General features: G+C 37.8%; 2 protein-coding genes across 2 annotated transcripts; one reads left to right on the forward strand and one right to left on the reverse strand.

The window, feature by feature from the left end:
• Nucleotides 1-2819: 2819 nt before the first annotated feature.
• Nucleotides 2820-5757, reverse strand: LOC147857345 (protein CHLORORESPIRATORY REDUCTION 6, chloroplastic-like). The gene is made up of 4 exons (XM_087328953.1): nucleotides 5509-5757; nucleotides 4520-4657; nucleotides 4107-4339; nucleotides 2820-3278 (listed from the first exon to the last, which is right to left on the reverse strand). The coding sequence occupies exons 1-4, from the start codon at nucleotides 5708-5710 to the stop codon at nucleotides 3087-3089; spliced, it is 765 nt and encodes a 254-aa protein (XP_087185079.1). The 5' UTR covers nucleotides 5711-5757; the 3' UTR covers nucleotides 2820-3086.
• Nucleotides 5758-13503: 7746 nt separating this feature from the next.
• LOC147857346 (uncharacterized) lies at nucleotides 13504-15825 on the forward strand. Its single transcript, XM_087328075.1, has 2 exons — nucleotides 13504-13720; nucleotides 13848-15825. The coding sequence occupies exons 1-2, from the start codon at nucleotides 13541-13543 to the stop codon at nucleotides 15654-15656; spliced, it is 1989 nt and encodes a 662-aa protein (XP_087184201.1). The 5' UTR covers nucleotides 13504-13540; the 3' UTR covers nucleotides 15657-15825.
• Nucleotides 15826-16722: the final 897 nt, after the last annotated feature.

Below are 16722 nucleotides of genomic sequence, written 5' to 3' on the forward strand. Positions count from 1 at the left end.
AGGGTTTAAGGGGTTTAGGGTTTAGTGTCTCCATATTTGTATGTAACCTCATTTTACTACTAGGGTTTAAGGGGTTTCGGGTTTAGTGTCTCCATATTTGTTTGTAACCTCATTTTACTACTAGAGTTTAAGGTGTTTAAGGGGTTTAGGGTTTAGTGTCTCCATATTTGTCTGTACCTCATTTTACTACTAGGCTTTAAGATGTTTAAGGGGTTTAGGGTTTAGTGTCTCCATATTTGTTTGTACCTCATTTTACTACTAGGGTTTAAGGTGTTTAAAGGGTTTAGGGTTTAGTGTCTCCATATTTGTATGTAACCTCATTTTACTACTAGGGTTTAGGGGTTTTAAGGGGTTTAGGGTTTACTGTCTCCATATTTGCATGTAAGCTCATTTTACTGCTAGGATTTAGGGGGTTTAGGGTTTAGTGTCTCCATATTTGTATGTAACCTCATTGTACTACTAGGGTTTAGGATTTAGGGTTTAAGGTATTTAAGGGGTTAGGGCTTCGACAAGAGACACAAGACGAGTTAGATTTTGTTTAAAAAAAACGTTTGGAGAGGGGTTTAGGGTTTTAGTCTAGACTAGACTACATATAGATAGAGTTGGATATAAGGTTATAATGGTAGTAGGTAGTAATACTAGTAGAGTGGAGCAAGCATTAAATGTATTGTATGTAGCTCATTTTACTACTAGGGTTTAAGGGGTTTAGGGTTTAGGATCTCCATATTCTTACCGCATGAAATGAAGTCCCTATCCATCCCTTTCCAATCCGTAAGTGTGTTGCGTGCCTATGAAACGGAGCAAAGGAGGTCGGGGTTTTGCATGTTGCCTTCAGAGTTTGAATGTTTCGGTTGGTGTATATATGTATGTGTGCACCTAATAGGTTCACATATGTAAAGGACCACCCCTAAGTCTAGGTGTGTTTAGGGTTTAGGGTTCAAGGGGTTTAGGGTTTAGGGTCTCCATATTTGTATGTAGCTCATTTTACTACTAGGGTTTAGGGTTTGGGGTCTCCATATTCTTACCACATGAAAAAAAGCCGCTATCCATCCCTTCTCGATCCATGTGTGATTGTGAAATGAACGTGAGCACGTCACAGGACCAACAAAGCAAAGGAGGTCGGGGTTCCTCATGTTGCCTTGAGCATTACTGCCATAGTTTGAATGTTTATTATGGTGTATATATGAATGCGTGCACCCAATAGCTTCGCAATATGTATGGAACAATTCCTAAGTCTAGGACCAGGTGTGCTCATGTGCATCTATGTACTGTGTACATATGTATGTGTCAATGCACATAGCGCCGCCCATTTCCACAAGTTTGTGTGTAATTTTAAACGTCTATTTATGCATGCGCCTGAATTTGAGCTAATGTGGACATGAACAAAACTCGTCCCGATCCTTAATTGTGTGGTGAACAAGTATATCGACAATGCATGTGTAAAAACACAGGTATATTTGTGAATGTGCAAAGTTGCGTGTACGCATGAATGTGTACATAACCATTTTCTTCCCACGCAGGTATAATGTGTCTTTTGGGACAGGAGCGAGAAGGGTTGTTAGAAAAGGCACTTTAAGAAGTATTGAAGGCACAGGTGTGTGTAATCATGTGTGTAATGAAAATGGTGTGTGAAGAATAAAACAAAAGGGATGCACATTTGTTTTCTTTTTCCCTTTCTTAGGTGTGAAGTGGGTGGGTGAAGGAGACCTAAGAGGTGTAAACCCTAGGCCTAGTTGAGAACTTGCATTCTCTTGTGTCGAACCTATGATGAGAGGACTTAGACTCTCATGTTGAGCTAAACACGAGAGAACTTGATCATGAGTCCTCTAGTGTTGGCTCCCCATGAGGGAATGAATTTACGTATGTGATCCAATACAAAGTTTGATGAAGTGATGTTGGTAATGCAAGAGAAACTAGATCTACCAAATTTGGAGTTATGTGTTTGAATCCCATCATTCTCCAACTTAGACCACTCCCTTAAGTGTGATGAGTGGTCCACGTGGGCCTAAAACAAAGAGCATCTCCACAAGTTCCATGCGAACATAAGTTCTCTCTCGTGGAGAGCCTTGTTGAGTATCCATTTTGCAACGAGCCTTTGTGGGTGACATTTGGTTCGCTCTACCTACACAAAATAGTGTCTTTTTCTCTCTCTCGTGGAGATATTTGTTGAGTATCCAATTTGCAACAAGCCTTTGCAAGTGACATTTGGTTCGATCTACCTACACAAACTAGTGTGCTTGCAAGTTCCATGGGAAAGCAAATGTTTTCTCTCATGGAAAACCTTAGTGAGAATTTATTTTGTGTCAAATGTAACAAGAAGATTAACTCGCCAATGGCTTCACCAAGGAATTCCTCATCTTCTTTTTATTGCGTCATCCCTCAAGCATAGACCGCTTAAACTATTAAAACTTATAAATGTATGCGTATGAACGAAATTGCAACTCGTTGAATCTAAAGTGGTTTTAATAGATTATAAGGAAAGTGACAATAAATCCCATAAATTAGCATAAGTTTTCGATAAAATGAAACGAGATGTTTTAAAAAGGGGGATCCATGAAACAGTGGCCATCATAAGCCTCCCACATGCCATTGTGATTCGCTTCAAAGTTCATGATCAACAAAGCTTGGTCATCTTGTCACACAACTTTTTTGCATTTTTCCTGCATTTTCCTCACTTCGCATATGCCACATCACGAGGAACGTCACAATCTTAGATCTGTGCTTCTCATAAATTTGTAGAAAATTTTCATGTCCAACACAAATCGATTATGAAATACCACACATTCTTGCTAGTACCAGATTAAATCAAATCGGATACCTAAAAACTAATTTTGAGCACAAATGCATCCAAACTCTTTGCTCCAGAAATGAGTTTTTATCTACATTCCACCCAAAGCTGGTCATGATTTATGGAATTGGTTGTACAAATACTTTTCTTTTCTCTCTGCGTTGCATTTTGGAACTTTATGTTTCTTGATCCATCTGAAACACAATGTCATGAAACCTTCAGGTATTGACTCCCTATATTACAACAGCTCAAATTCCGAGCAATTTTCCTCCTTTTGTGAGGAGTTGCAACACTGATTTTAATGGGTCTTCAAAAGCTGAAAGAAATTACTGTCAACCTTAAAACCAAGTGCTGCCAGCATGTGCTTCATCTTTCCTTCAGCATCAGCAACCTTGTGAAGCCCTAGCCAAGTATCGATGATAAACAACTTCTTCATTACAAACAATTCTAGACCATCAGGATTGAAGACAATACCCAATCTCCTGCTTATCTGCGAGAATGTCACGAGCTTCTATTACAATCCAGCATCTATTCACATGGACATGCATAGACTTTAAAAATTGATGAAGTATCTACAATGGATGTATCAGTGTTCACCATTATATATGCATGTGTGTGTATTAGGGTTATATATGCATGTATGAAGAATCAGATTGGTGTGTTCCACTTTGCAATACTCTATGTGTATAGACCAAATATACACTATTTTTCATCCTCATACAGTACTCTGCAGTATCATTATAATCTTGAGCCCCGATCCTATTAAGTTTTAGGAACCTAATTTCAATTATTAATGAGTAGCCTTGATACATGAGAGTGTAGGAACCTAATTTCAATGTTTCACGAATAACCTCGATGCATGAGAGTGTAGCGACCTATAGACGCAATTAATAAGGAGCGAGCAGATAATATACATAATAGCATAGCCAAAGCTAGCAGAATTAGCCCTACCAAACCAAGCAATTGTGTCTTTAGCCAACATGGTGGCCATCCATAAACTAACGGGAATATGTCTGACTGGCCTAATTGACACTAGTAATTGCTAAGTTCACTTGTATGCTCATAGCATTAGCCTGGTTGAATGAGTCATAATCAAAATCAATGCTCAACAATCAATTTGGACTTGCATCATTAAAAGATCCAACTACCACTAAATATTATGAGGTATTTGGATCTTTTAATGATGCAAGTCCAAATTGAATACAGCCCTTCAAACACTAATAGTCATTTCACAAAAGTTACTTATTATCTTTATGTAAATTTAATAAGAGCACAGATCAGCATGCATTTTTAATCAACAAAGTTTCCAAAACTTAACCTGGTGAGGCACCAACATGGCAGCGTATCGAGCAAGCTCCCCTGCTTCGCAATCCAATACAATGGGAAGCCAAGGATACGCAGCATCAAGACGGATGAACCATAACCTTACATCAGACATTTCTGAAAATTCGCGAGCATCATAAGGATCTTCCCGCTCATAATCTATAATGAACCCAACAGTTTGTTCCAACAATTCCGTTGGATCTTGAGAAGATTGAGTTGTTTTATCACCTGCAAGTCAATGGTATCCCTGCAATCAGAACCAAATAAGACTTCAACTTCTAAGCTCTAACATCACTGTCAACAAAGACACATTCATATACATAAAATACATTAAAAAACACATATACAGGCATACAAATATATGTACATATTGATAATTTATAATGTTCAATATATCATCATCATTACCACTATGGTGTACATATGCCCCCAGAACCGCATGTGCAGGTGATAAGTCCAAATTTCTAATTATCTCATTATTGATAACTATGTTGATCCGGTCCACTTTCGGAGGAGGTGGGGATTGCGTTAGTACATCTGTCATGACTGAATGAGATAAATGATCAGTGAATGTCAACAATTTTATGGAAGTTATTATGATAATGCATTTATTGCCGGCACAAACAACAGATTAATGTATGCTTAACAAATATTTCATCTGTGTAGTACCTTGGATGTATGAAAGTTTCACTAAAGAGTAAATTTGGCCCTCAAGACTTATAGCAAGGATAGTTCAGGTTGAGAGTTCAAGTAGAGATATATGATGGTTGAGCTGTTACATTCTCTGAGAATCTTACATACTATAATTTGAAAGAGCATGTTTTGAAGGTAAAAAAACTATATATAATAAAACAAATATCATTTCAAATGCCCTACTTTCTGTCCATTAATTTGTTAAAAGATACAATAGGCTCCCTTGTCTGCTGATAATGTTCTAACATCCTTCTTCTCATCCACACATCGTGATTATCTATTATAGCATTCCAGTTCTTCTCGCACCAAAATATTTGCAAGTTCTTATTTTCATCCACATATAACATGGGTATTTAGAAGAGCGCTTTCATCTATCCTTGTGGGTTACAAATTTCCACAGCTTTACATTTAAGTCATAATGCCTTCAGATTACCACATTCAACATACTCAACATCAACTTAAACGAGCCAGAAACCCTAGTTCTGCAACATTTCCAGGCCTTTGTCATATAATCATACATACATATATAACGGTTTGGTTCATTGAAATAGAAAACCCCCAATTCCACCACATTAAAATGCCGATCACTTCCCACAGTCAATCATGCCATCAACCAAAATTTGAGCATCAACGCCTCTGATGAAATGAACAGAAATCACAAATTTAGGAGAAGAACGTTTTAATGGGAAAAAAAGGGGTCTTGCCTTCCTCGTTATAAACTTCTTCCAGCGATGGCAGCTCGATTTTCCTGTAAGGATCGTACACATGCTGAGGACGGAAGGTTCTCTTTGACGAAGAAGGATCGATCTTAATCCTGAACCCAAACCTAAACCCATCAGAGACAGAAGGTGCTCTGATTGGCGTGGCGTAACAGAAGGAAGTCGTGGAAGAGATTAAGCGCGCCATATCTATCCTCTTCCCAGAAGAAGCGTCTCTCTCTGTCTCTCTGTCTCTCTCTCCACTGACAGTATATAAAATTCTGAGTATTTACAAAACTAATCACAACAATCAATAATAGGATAGACATAAAAAAAAAATTTATGTGTTTTTCTTTTCCTGTTTTTTATGGTGATTAGCTTACCCTAATGATAATTAGCTTACCATTAGCGTAATTAGCAAAACCCTAAACCTCTGCATTGTAAGCACTACTACGTCTTCGGTTCGAAACCAATTTTCGTCACTTCTCTATTTCTCCAATTTCCTCCCCTTTCAACTACTCCATACATACATATCCTCGTAATTTACTAGATGCCAATGTAAACCCTAATGATAATTAGCTTACCATTAGCGTAATTAGCTAAACCCTAAACCTCTGCATTGTAAGCACTACTACGTCTTGGGTTCGAAACCAATTTTCGTCACTTCTCTATTACTCCAATTTCCTCGCCTTTCAACTACTCCATACATACATATCCTCTTAATTTACTAGATGCCAATGTAAAATGTAGGGGGTTGAACCCATGACCTGTCTATCTCTCTCTCCCTCATGGGTCAATTTTGTCCTTAGAAGACGTTAATATTTCTTTCTTTCTTTCTTTCTTTCTTTCTTTCTCTCTCTCTCTCTTTTGGTAAAAGCAAACAATTATATTAATTGTATGTAAAATTTTCGATTGATACAACACTTCTTAATCTCCCCTACCTATCTCTCCTATGCTTATGAGCCTATGTAGGGAGAGGGACGTCCTGTAATGCCATTAGAAAACCTGAATATGCATTTGAAGAAATGATCCCCACATGCTCTAACATCCAGAAGTTCCACTTAAGAATTCCTTTCAACTTCTTCATATAGGCTTTCACCCCCATGTCTACTATCAAACATGAAGGCATTACATGCATATCCAATTATGTTGCAGTTCCCAATATTGTAAAAATTGGAACAATATCTCTATCTCGTCGTCATTTGGACCATTGTGAACATATGGAGAAAAAACCTATTATCGAGGCCTCAAATAACAACGGGTTAAAACTTGTTAAATGTTCGGTCAGTACTTCTAAATGGTACACATTATAGGACATTTAATGAACCTATGTGTACTATCCTCCAATTGAATGGAATGGTGCAAAAGAAACACGTGCCTGACTCTAGTCCTCGTCTCTTTAAGGTTGAACCTAATGGGAGCCCACCAATCATGACTCTCCATATGAATACCTTTGCACAAATGGCAAAGTCAAGCATGTTGTAATATTTTCCACCACCTTGCATTCAACTTACATACATTCCATGCCTTTTTGGCTTTAGGATATAGCCAAGATAATGATGCCATTGCATTATGATACCATACATTTGTAGTGATTTGTAACGAGTGTGTACCATCCTGTAACCACCAATCCACCCACGGTGCAACATTTGTTTTCAATGTCAAAGATCCATGCAACAATGGTATATCTTGTAATTTCTCCCAAATAAATCCATAATTTGGGGGAATACATAACCATCGTTTTCTATCTTCAAATTCCAACCACCTTTGAGATTCATATCAACCGCATCTTCCAAATGTACAATCCCCAATTGAAATAAACGATTGAATTAAGATTTCAGCTAAATTTGTGTGTGTGTGTGTGTGCCTATCTATGCATGCATATCAGACCAAACATTAGCCTTCTCACGTGACACTTATCGTGTGTCACACAATGTGTGTCCATATATGATGTGATTTTGGCTTCGGGCTCTTGTGATTGATGGTATGGAACAATATCTGTCGATCGATAGTAATGGTACGAAGATATGCTCTCAAAATAATTCATATGATTTCTTCAATTTATGCACTCGAAACTTGGCTATATGTATGCATATGCATCATGAAGCAAGGCGCAAATAAATCACGATTCTCGAGAGGAACCTCAAACTTGAGATGAATGTATGAAAGATCCAAAGAACATTACCAAAAATGAAAGTCTCGTTTACCTCTGCCTACCATGTGAGAGCTAGCTAGAGCTTAATATATAGTGGGGCATGAGAACTTATATGCCTTCTTCTAGTTAAAGGAATGTTGAGCAATATATGTGGCAGAGACTCCAGTGATAAAGGCCAAAAATCTTGAGCCCAATGTTGTTGAGGTCACTGTTAAAGCTGCACGAGTGTTCAATAGTTTTCTAGTTAATTATGTTGCAAACACGTTCGCATTCAAAAGTGGAAGGATCGCGCAAAAATGAATGGATAAGGAATATTCCTTCTAATTTTGGGGTTTAGGTACTCTATTCACAAAACATAATGATACCAGTATCACATGTTCTCAAAATACCGTTGGAAAACCTAAAAAATTCATCATTTCCTAAACTTGAAAAAATGCTATAATTATGCTATAATCGAAATGGTACAATGTTCACTATCACTGAGAAGTCAAGAAGTAATGTATTTTATAACAAACAATGTTTGTACAAAGCAATAATATTTCTAAACATAACTTTTACCTCTTTCGAGTATTACAAACAGCACTCTCTTACAATAGATACCAAAATTACATTGACGAGTGTAACATTTACAAAAATCACTCATATCATGATCCAGAGTCGCTACTATAACTAACATACAATGCGGATTGTTCCTTGTCATCTTCGGATGTACCTATTAAGGCATTGTCTTCATCTAAAACTAGATGTTGACATTCCATGTTATGTGTTGACGATCTTGTTTGCCTTCGACTTGAGACCCCTTGTAGAATAGGTAATTTCTCCTTGATGATATCTATTGTAGATTTCCTGAGACGTCCAGCTTTTGTTAGTGTGAAGTCATAAACAATAATATCTACGTCACCAATGTCTAGGCATGAAGTGCTACGAATATTTCTTTTCCTCTTTCTATTCCCCCTTGACCGTGGACATTCCATCATCTCTAATGTATACTTGCCGGTAAAGGCATTGGTTCTAGTGTTGTAACAATGCACCTTTATAGACCGTATTTGGCTTTGGTTCTCATGCATCACCACATCTAAAACCTTACCAATCCAAAATTGATGTCCCAACTCATTATCATCACCAGGTGTAGCAATTAACATACCCACCTTCAATTCTTGCAAGTTTCCTTGCCACCTCGTTTCCGTTATTTTCGTCAACTTGGGTCCAACATATATGTCCCTTTGTGGTGGATGGAGCAAGCTATCATTAATCGCATTAGGTGCAAGAGGAGAAGTCTGAGAATTACGACATTGTTGTATATTCCATGTGAAGGGGATTTGCACGGTCCAAGTACCAAGGACACAGTTGTCAACAATTTGTTCTTGATCTGTAAAGAACACATCCCAACATGACATGTCTTGTTCCCCAACATACTTCTTCGCATTATCAATGTGCTTGCGTTTGTCTTGTAGTGCTTGCATCCAAACGTCCTTTTGACTATCAGCTAGTACATTGGTGACCACTTTTTTAGTCTCAATCGGCATTTGTCTTGCACCATAAACAAAAGTAGAAGGCATATGAAGTAGAAACTGACACCTGCCTTCAGGCTCCCATTCATGGGAGGATGAATATTGCTTTGCATATAATAATGTACAGCCACTATGATCATTTTATTATTATTAAGAATAGGTGGTTGAAACTTATATTATTTAATGGCGTTAACACTTTGGCATTTCACTCTCCACCATCTGAGATGTATCTCTTGAAATCATATATTTCCTTCAAGTGTTCCACAATTGGGTGTGACCTATATGCATCACGAATTATGTTGAACAACTTAGGTAACGTGAAAGCATCATATCGTGATAACTGCCTAGAGAAGTTATTAAACATTTGATCGATATGGTCATGTGTGTGGCCAAACAATAGAAAGTTAACTTTCACTTTCCTAAAAATTCCTTGGTTCACCAGCATACTTAGATAACGAAAGACCGTAGAATTTTTGTTTTCACAAGCAGTATTGTCAAGTTGAATATATAAAGTCGGTGGGAAAGACTGCCCCCAAGACATAAAAACTTTTTGAATCACAGTGACTGTTAAATTAGGGTCATTGTGGACATTTGGGTAGGTAACAAAGACATGAGGCTTAACACTTCCATTATACGCTAAACAACCTACCAAGTGCATCTGCACAAGACAATCATCGTTGACATCTGTAGGAGGACATTTAAGATGAGGTAGACACGTCTTCTCCTTCTCTGTCGTTGTCTCTGTACGTCGTATCGAGTTCTTATTTAGCTCCTAACACCATAGCTCGATACGTTGTATCGAGTTGAGACCCCCAACTCAGGTACGCCGTATCGAGTTGAGGCTCCTAACGCCAGAACTTGATATGTCGTATTGAGTTCAGGGTCACAGAGCCACTGGGGTAGTTAGACCATACTATTAATGTACATTAGATCATCAGAAACACGAAAGCAAACATTAATAAGAAGTAAAAACATGTTTAGAAATTCTGAATTAAGGTCAAAATACAATAGAATTTGGCCTGTCATTTGAGATCTAGACACTCGTGGGGATGTCAAAATTCCAGTAATTTGAGGGTTTAGAGAACTCAGAGACATTAGGTATACATTTATCTTGCCTTGTAATCAAGTTCCTAGGTTTCGAACCCTATTTCCCCCATCCTACAAGTCCTTTACACCACTTACTAGGAATGTGCTTATTGTAACACTGAAATGAGGCCAAAACATTACTGGATTGCTAATTTGGCACACCATACCACCTTCATTTACTAGGAATGTGCATATTGTAAGACTGAAGTGAGGCCAAAACATTACCATACCACCTTACTACCTTACTACCATTGCCAATTAGGAGGATATAGGTTTAGATTTCACTATTCCGTTATCTGAACTCCCTTTCTAGTGCCTCTTATTAGGTTTTTGACCTTATTACTACACCCTTTAAGTAGGTCCTTACACAAGTTGTTAGGCAAGAGCTTAATGAGGCCAAGCTATTTTTTGAATTCTCATTTTCCAAACCTTACCATCTTACAATACATTATCATTTGAGAGAATGTAGGTTTAGGTTCACTGTTCTATTATTTCATGTAGGTCTACTGATCCTATGGAGGAGAGGCCACTCAAAAAAATTCAGATTAAGTATTAAAGCTCTCCTCCAGAGAAAACAAAGATCCATGTTGTCACTTATCCGCAAAAGGGAAAGAAACTCGTGTTTGAGGATGAAGTCGTGAGGCAGCCGTCTAACGAAGTTAGTCAGAAGACATCTATCATGGCTGGAGGAGGTGAAGACCAGCTGGACAGAGACTTAATTGGACATGAGTGGGCATTGCAATATGTCGACTTGAAAAAGAAGGTAGTACTCTTAGTTTCCAGACTGGTTGGACGTGGGATGCTTGCCCAAGATTGGCCATTTAGCTATGGCAAAATTTTGCAGCTTGATTATGAAGATGCGGACTCAATTAATTTGATTGTGTTAGTCAACTGTACAAAAGGAGTCCATAAGATGACCGTCTTCGAAGACTACTTGTTGAAGGATTCATGCGGGCCAGAATCCTTCCGGAATGTTATTGAGACAAGTACCAACCTGATAACAACACTGAGGCCATACATTCAAGATCAGAGAACCACATAAGATGCACGTCCAAAACTTATAGTGGGACGGAAGGATGCATTGGTAGATATTGGGGAGTATTTGCTTTATTGGAGGGGATTACACAACAACAATCATGTTTCTATGGTTGATGGTTGTCTGGATTGGATGTGTGGAGGACTATCAATGTGTGTTCTATATAGATTATTAGTACTCCATTTGTATATATGTGTTTAACTTCTTGATTTAGTGTTTATGTGTACACAATCAAATGAAAATTTTAATACATGCTTCAACGTTACTATTGGAGTGTTGTCTCTATTTTGGCACCCAAAAATTTAGCATTGCCTATGCCTTAATAATTGTCATATAATATGTTTTGGGTATATTCTTGTATGTCTAATGTCATGTAAACTAATAGTTATGAGTACGCTTTCTACTTCTAATTTTCATGTGTTGTCATGAACATATACATTTGGTATTATATCCTAATGATCTTTACTAAGGATTAATTGCGATGTATTGTATTCAATAATATCAATAATATATAAATATCAATTTCTCAAATACCATATACACCTCTCTTGGAAAGTTTAACCATTGTAAACCTCTGCATTTTACATCTCACGAAAATGGAATCCCTGTTTGTTAATGCTTTCCTCAAATAATTAATTTGTATCAAATGAATGTGTTGTAAACCCCAACCCTAAATTTGTAAACATTGCAAAAATAAATCTCATACATTTATATTTTCTCCAATAAATAGCATGTTCTCTAGGTATAGAGATGCGTCGGATTAAGAAATCAATAAATTCACCATCGTTGGTTGATCATGTGATATTGGTGCATGTCCGATTTCACAACATGCTAAAATTGTGTGACTACAAAGGGAATCTAAAAGTGGAATGCGCGATCCTTCCACTTCTGAACACGAACGTGTTTGCAATTTCCTTTGTAATACTGGACTTTTTTGTACATTGCCTTTGGTCACTTTATGTTAATACCAATGGAGGATATTTTTATGGAAAAAAAAACTTATATGCCTTCTTCTCCAAAACACATTTTCTTTGGTTTATTGATGGTTCTTCATTGAACTCATTAGGGTTTCTCGCATATTGTCTAAAGTTTAAACACATTGCGACTAGAGGTCTCGAGGTCATGATACGTGGACACAATTTTGCATGTCACAATTTCAACTACGTTTTTGTCGGGCCCTATTTTTTATTTTGTCTCCATGTAGATTTCTCTATAACGTCAATGTCTTGGTGTGGGACATGGTTATTATTAAGAAATATATTTTGCTTACATAATGTTTTATGCATCTCTTTCTCAAATGTCATATCCCATTAATTAACGACACAATAGTTTACTACATCCATACTTTGTGCTAGTGCTATAATTCTGTTTCTATTGGTCGATAAAAACGTTGGCTACAGTATGCCACCTTGCGTAACTATTGTACCCCAAACAAAAAACCATATGATGTCGCTTGCGCTCGATAAGAGCCGTTGGTTATATGCTACAAGACTTACAATATTAAAACACTTCCCAACCCGCGCCTCTTCTCACGAATGTTACTATCTCGATAAGAGCCTTTGGTTATATGCTACTAGACTTACAATCTTAAAACACTTCCCAACCCACGCCGCTTCTCACGGATGTGTGCATCAGCAACTTATATGAAGGAACCCGAAAAACGTTCGATCAGTTCATTCACACAAGCGTATGGTCTCATATGGGCGGGCAGGCGGGCAAGCAAGCAAGCATGCGACGGTTGTTGGCCCATAGTGGGGCGGTGATGGGTCTGATTCCGAAGAGAGAGTAGGGAGTGAGTGTAGGGTCAGTGTCTCTCCTCTCCTCTTGGTCTCTCTCACTTGGATGCACAAAAGCAAGCCTTGTGCTTTTCTGAAGGAGGCCTGGCTTTTTTTTTTTGCGTTTTCTCCTCTCATCTGCATGCATCAAGAGCAAGCCTTGTGGCTTTTTGGAGGAGGCTTGGCTTTTTCTTTTTGCGTTTTCTAGAAACGCAAAAGCAAGGCTTTTTGTGCTTTTGGAGGAGAAAACGCAAAAGCAGGGTTGGGCAAGAGCTTTTTTGCTATATATCTATACAGTATGTATATATATTAAGAGAGAGAAAAGAGAGAGAGAGAGAGAGAGAGAATTACGAATAAGCTTTACTTTACTCTTACTTCTCGTAACGAAACGCAGAGGAGAGAGACAGAGACAGAGACAGAGACAGAGAAGAGAGAGAGAGAGAGAGAGAAGAGAGGAGATATTGACGAATCCGACATGCAAGATAAAGACGAAGAATCGTTAGCCTGTATGATGATGCAGCAGAGCGACCGTTTGGATGATCTGGCCTTGTACCTCATGGACCATATCCTCTGCAGCTCCAGCCATGGCCGCACGCAGAGTTGGAACGTAACGCTGGCCTCTGATTCTCCTGAACACAATGCGCATCATGACCAGGTAAATATGTTCTCCGATCCTAGAAACCATCTTCTCTGCTCTAGCTGTGCTGAGCAAGACAAATATGAACCATGACTTTGATTTCAATGCAAAGAAAGAGGAGTTAATACTAAATGTGGCTCATCAGGGGTATATATCTAATGATGGCGACAGCTACAGCAATGGAGATGGTGATGGCGATGGGGATGGGCATGTCATGATGATTAGGCTTTCTTTATTGTGGGGCAAATTGGAAGAGGTATATTACAGATCATCAAAAGTGCAGGTTAATGAAGATATAAAAGGGTGTGACGATGATGGTATGGTTATCTCCCCACCATTGAAATATATAATACAAGAAGAAGAGCCAAATAATATATTATTCCCACAGAGAAGGGTGGAAAATGTTGTCAAAGACAGCAAATCATCATATGTTACTGGTCCACTTTTCATGCAAAAAGAGACGGTTAAATACGGTAATGCAATCACAGACAACGAAGAGAATGTTGTTGTTGATGATGATGATGATGATGGCGGTGGTATATTGCTTTATGGATTGTTTGCAGAACAGGAAAAACAAGAGGAATGCTCTTGGAGAGTTGAACATGATGTTGATGAACACAGCGACAGTATGTTAAAATATAATCATATATCCGTCAAATGTTATGATGGTGGCAGCGGCATGCTTTATGGCTTGTTTACAGACAAAGAAGAACAGGAGTGCATGACTAGCAATGTTGAGCCTGATAATCATGCAGATCATGATGACAGCATAATATGCCATGATCGTGAATTCATCACGTATCGTCGCCATGGTGAGAAAGAGACAACAAGGAGTGCAATGGAAGAAGAAGAAGAAAGCAGCTGCACAGTTGAAGCTGAAGAAGACAATAATGATGACACATGTACCATAACTTATTATCATCGTAGATTTGAATGTGATGATGATGATGGGGAATGGAGTGCAATTGAAGAAGAAGAAAGTGGTACATGCGCAGTCAAAGATAAAGAAGACCATATTTGCAGCATTGACGATGAGAAAGAACAAGAAATTGATGCTGATGATGATGATGATGATGAATATGATATTATTGATGCCTATGAAAATGACAACAATAAAAAGGATGCAGAATGTATTGACAACCATTGTTGCAAAATGGCAGTGAGCTATATTGATCACTTATTGGCAGAAGGCACATTAGAAGATGGTGAAAAGGAGCAAGAGGATGATGGCATTGCAATTGCAATTGACGCTTATGATAGTAGCGATGAAGAGGATGATGACATTGCGATTGCAATTGATGCTTATGATGGTGGCGATGAAGAGGATGTGGAAGATATTAACAACCATTGTTGTATTAATACAATGAGAAACCATATTGGTCACTTGTTAGCAGAAGAAAGTTTCGATGATGTTGAGAATAACAAACAATCGTGTTATGAATTAAGGAAACCTCATCACGAAGAGGAGCAACTAAAGAAAGAAAGTTTCGATGATGTTGAGAATAACAAACAATCATGTTATGCATTAAGGAAACATCATCGTGAACAAAAGGAGCAACTAAAAAAAGAGGTTGATGAAGTTTTTTGTAAGAGTACAGATATTTCACAGGGGATGGTAACACAATTACCAAGAGATGAGTTGTTAGTAACTGATGAATATCCAACTACAGAAGAAGCTGATCGTCATCAAATGTTAGCACAATATAGTATTTCACATCAGCATGGTCTGAAAACTGCTATGGAACCTGGAGTAGACTTTATTGACAATAGTGCTCATGTGGAACATGACTATGTTTTTGTGACTGACACTGATGCTCTTTGTCAACAGCAACATGAAGGATTTGCCAGCATTGAAGGGATTTGGAGTGATACTTCTAGAGAAGAATGCATTAGAGTGAAGCCTAAGACCAAGTATAAGGATGCATTCCTTCATGTGAAAAAAAAACTGTTTTGATCGCATTGAAGGAGTTTGTTCTAGTTTTTCATACCTTAGGTAGTTGTTTATAGTGGGAGAACTGAATGTTTGTAAGTACATGTCTATACTTTTTTCTACTATTTTTGTCAAATTCTTTGTGACATGAATATCAAGAAAGCTGGTTCTTTTGAAATGTGTTAAGGCTCTTTGTTACTTGAAATGTGTAGCATATTGAAATTACACCTTCGAAAAAATGTGAGGTTTATAAATTGATGATTAGAATGAAAGAGTATGTATTGTTAATCATACATACATTGTGCCCTGTTAGGTGTAAAGGCCCGTAGTTCACAAATTAGGTTACAATTATTCATACATGTGAACACATTGTTCACCTAACTACAAATTAGGTAATTATTCATACATGTGAACACATTGTTCACCTGGACATGACACCTCCTTTTCTAATGTGAACACGCCTATTTTTCTTTAAGGGTTAACTAATATAATAACCTTTTTTCTTGTGTACCAATCAAGGCAGTTGGGTGCACAAAAATTTGTGTGTCTCTACTCTCATCTCTACTACAATCCTATTTGTTGAACATCATCCCTCAATAGTTGCTCCCGCAAACATCCTTGATTACCTTTAACTGGTATCAGAGCCAAATCTCTTTCCTTTGCTTTGTTGTTTTTTTTGAGATTCAGAATCAACAAAAAACGCTTCAATGTTTCTTTCAGACCCTTTCCTATCTGTATTCTGCTCAATTTTTGAAGAAATTTGTCATAAATCTTGGGAGCAATGGCCTCCACTTCAACTGAAGTGAAAAACCTCTTTGAAATCAAGAGATTTGATGGAAAAGGTTTTGAATTGTGGAAAGAGCGTATGTTGGGCATCCTCTTTTTGAGAGATTGTGAAGATGCTCTCGTGGAAAAGAAAATGATGTTTGGAACACTCTAAATAAGAAAGTCATTACATATATTAAAATGGTTGTTTCTGATGAGATTCTTGTAGATATAAAGGGCTTGATTACTGCCCATCAAGTCTCGGAGAAACTTAAATTGACAATTTACAAGAATACTACTCCTGTGAATCAAGTGCATTTGATGA

Source organism: Azolla caroliniana, unplaced genomic scaffold, assembly GCF_043228905.1.
Source record: "Azolla caroliniana isolate FFs.n. ecotype wild unplaced genomic scaffold, voAzoCaro1.0.p SCAF_12, whole genome shotgun sequence".
NCBI classification, from domain to species: domain Eukaryota; kingdom Viridiplantae; phylum Streptophyta; class Polypodiopsida; order Salviniales; family Salviniaceae; genus Azolla; species Azolla caroliniana.

Coding starts and splice junctions, on each gene's coding strand:
- LOC147857345 (XM_087328953.1), bottom strand. CDS start 5,710: ATGGCGCGCTTAATCTCTTCCACGACTTCCTTCTGTTACGCCACGCCA. Junction 4,658..5,508: donor AGAAGTTTATAACGAGGAAG/GCAAGACCCCTT, acceptor TATCTCATTCAG/TCATGACAGATGTACTAACG. Junction 3,279..4,106: donor CCATGTTGGTGCCTCACCAG/GTTAAGTTTTGG, acceptor ACATTCTCGCAG/ATAAGCAGGAGATTGGGTAT.
- LOC147857346 (XM_087328075.1), top strand. CDS start 13,541: ATGCAAGATAAAGACGAAGAATCGTTAGCCTGTATGATGATGCAGCAG. Junction 13,721..13,847: donor ACAATGCGCATCATGACCAG/GTAAATATGTTC, acceptor GTGGCTCATCAG/GGGTATATATCTAATGATGG.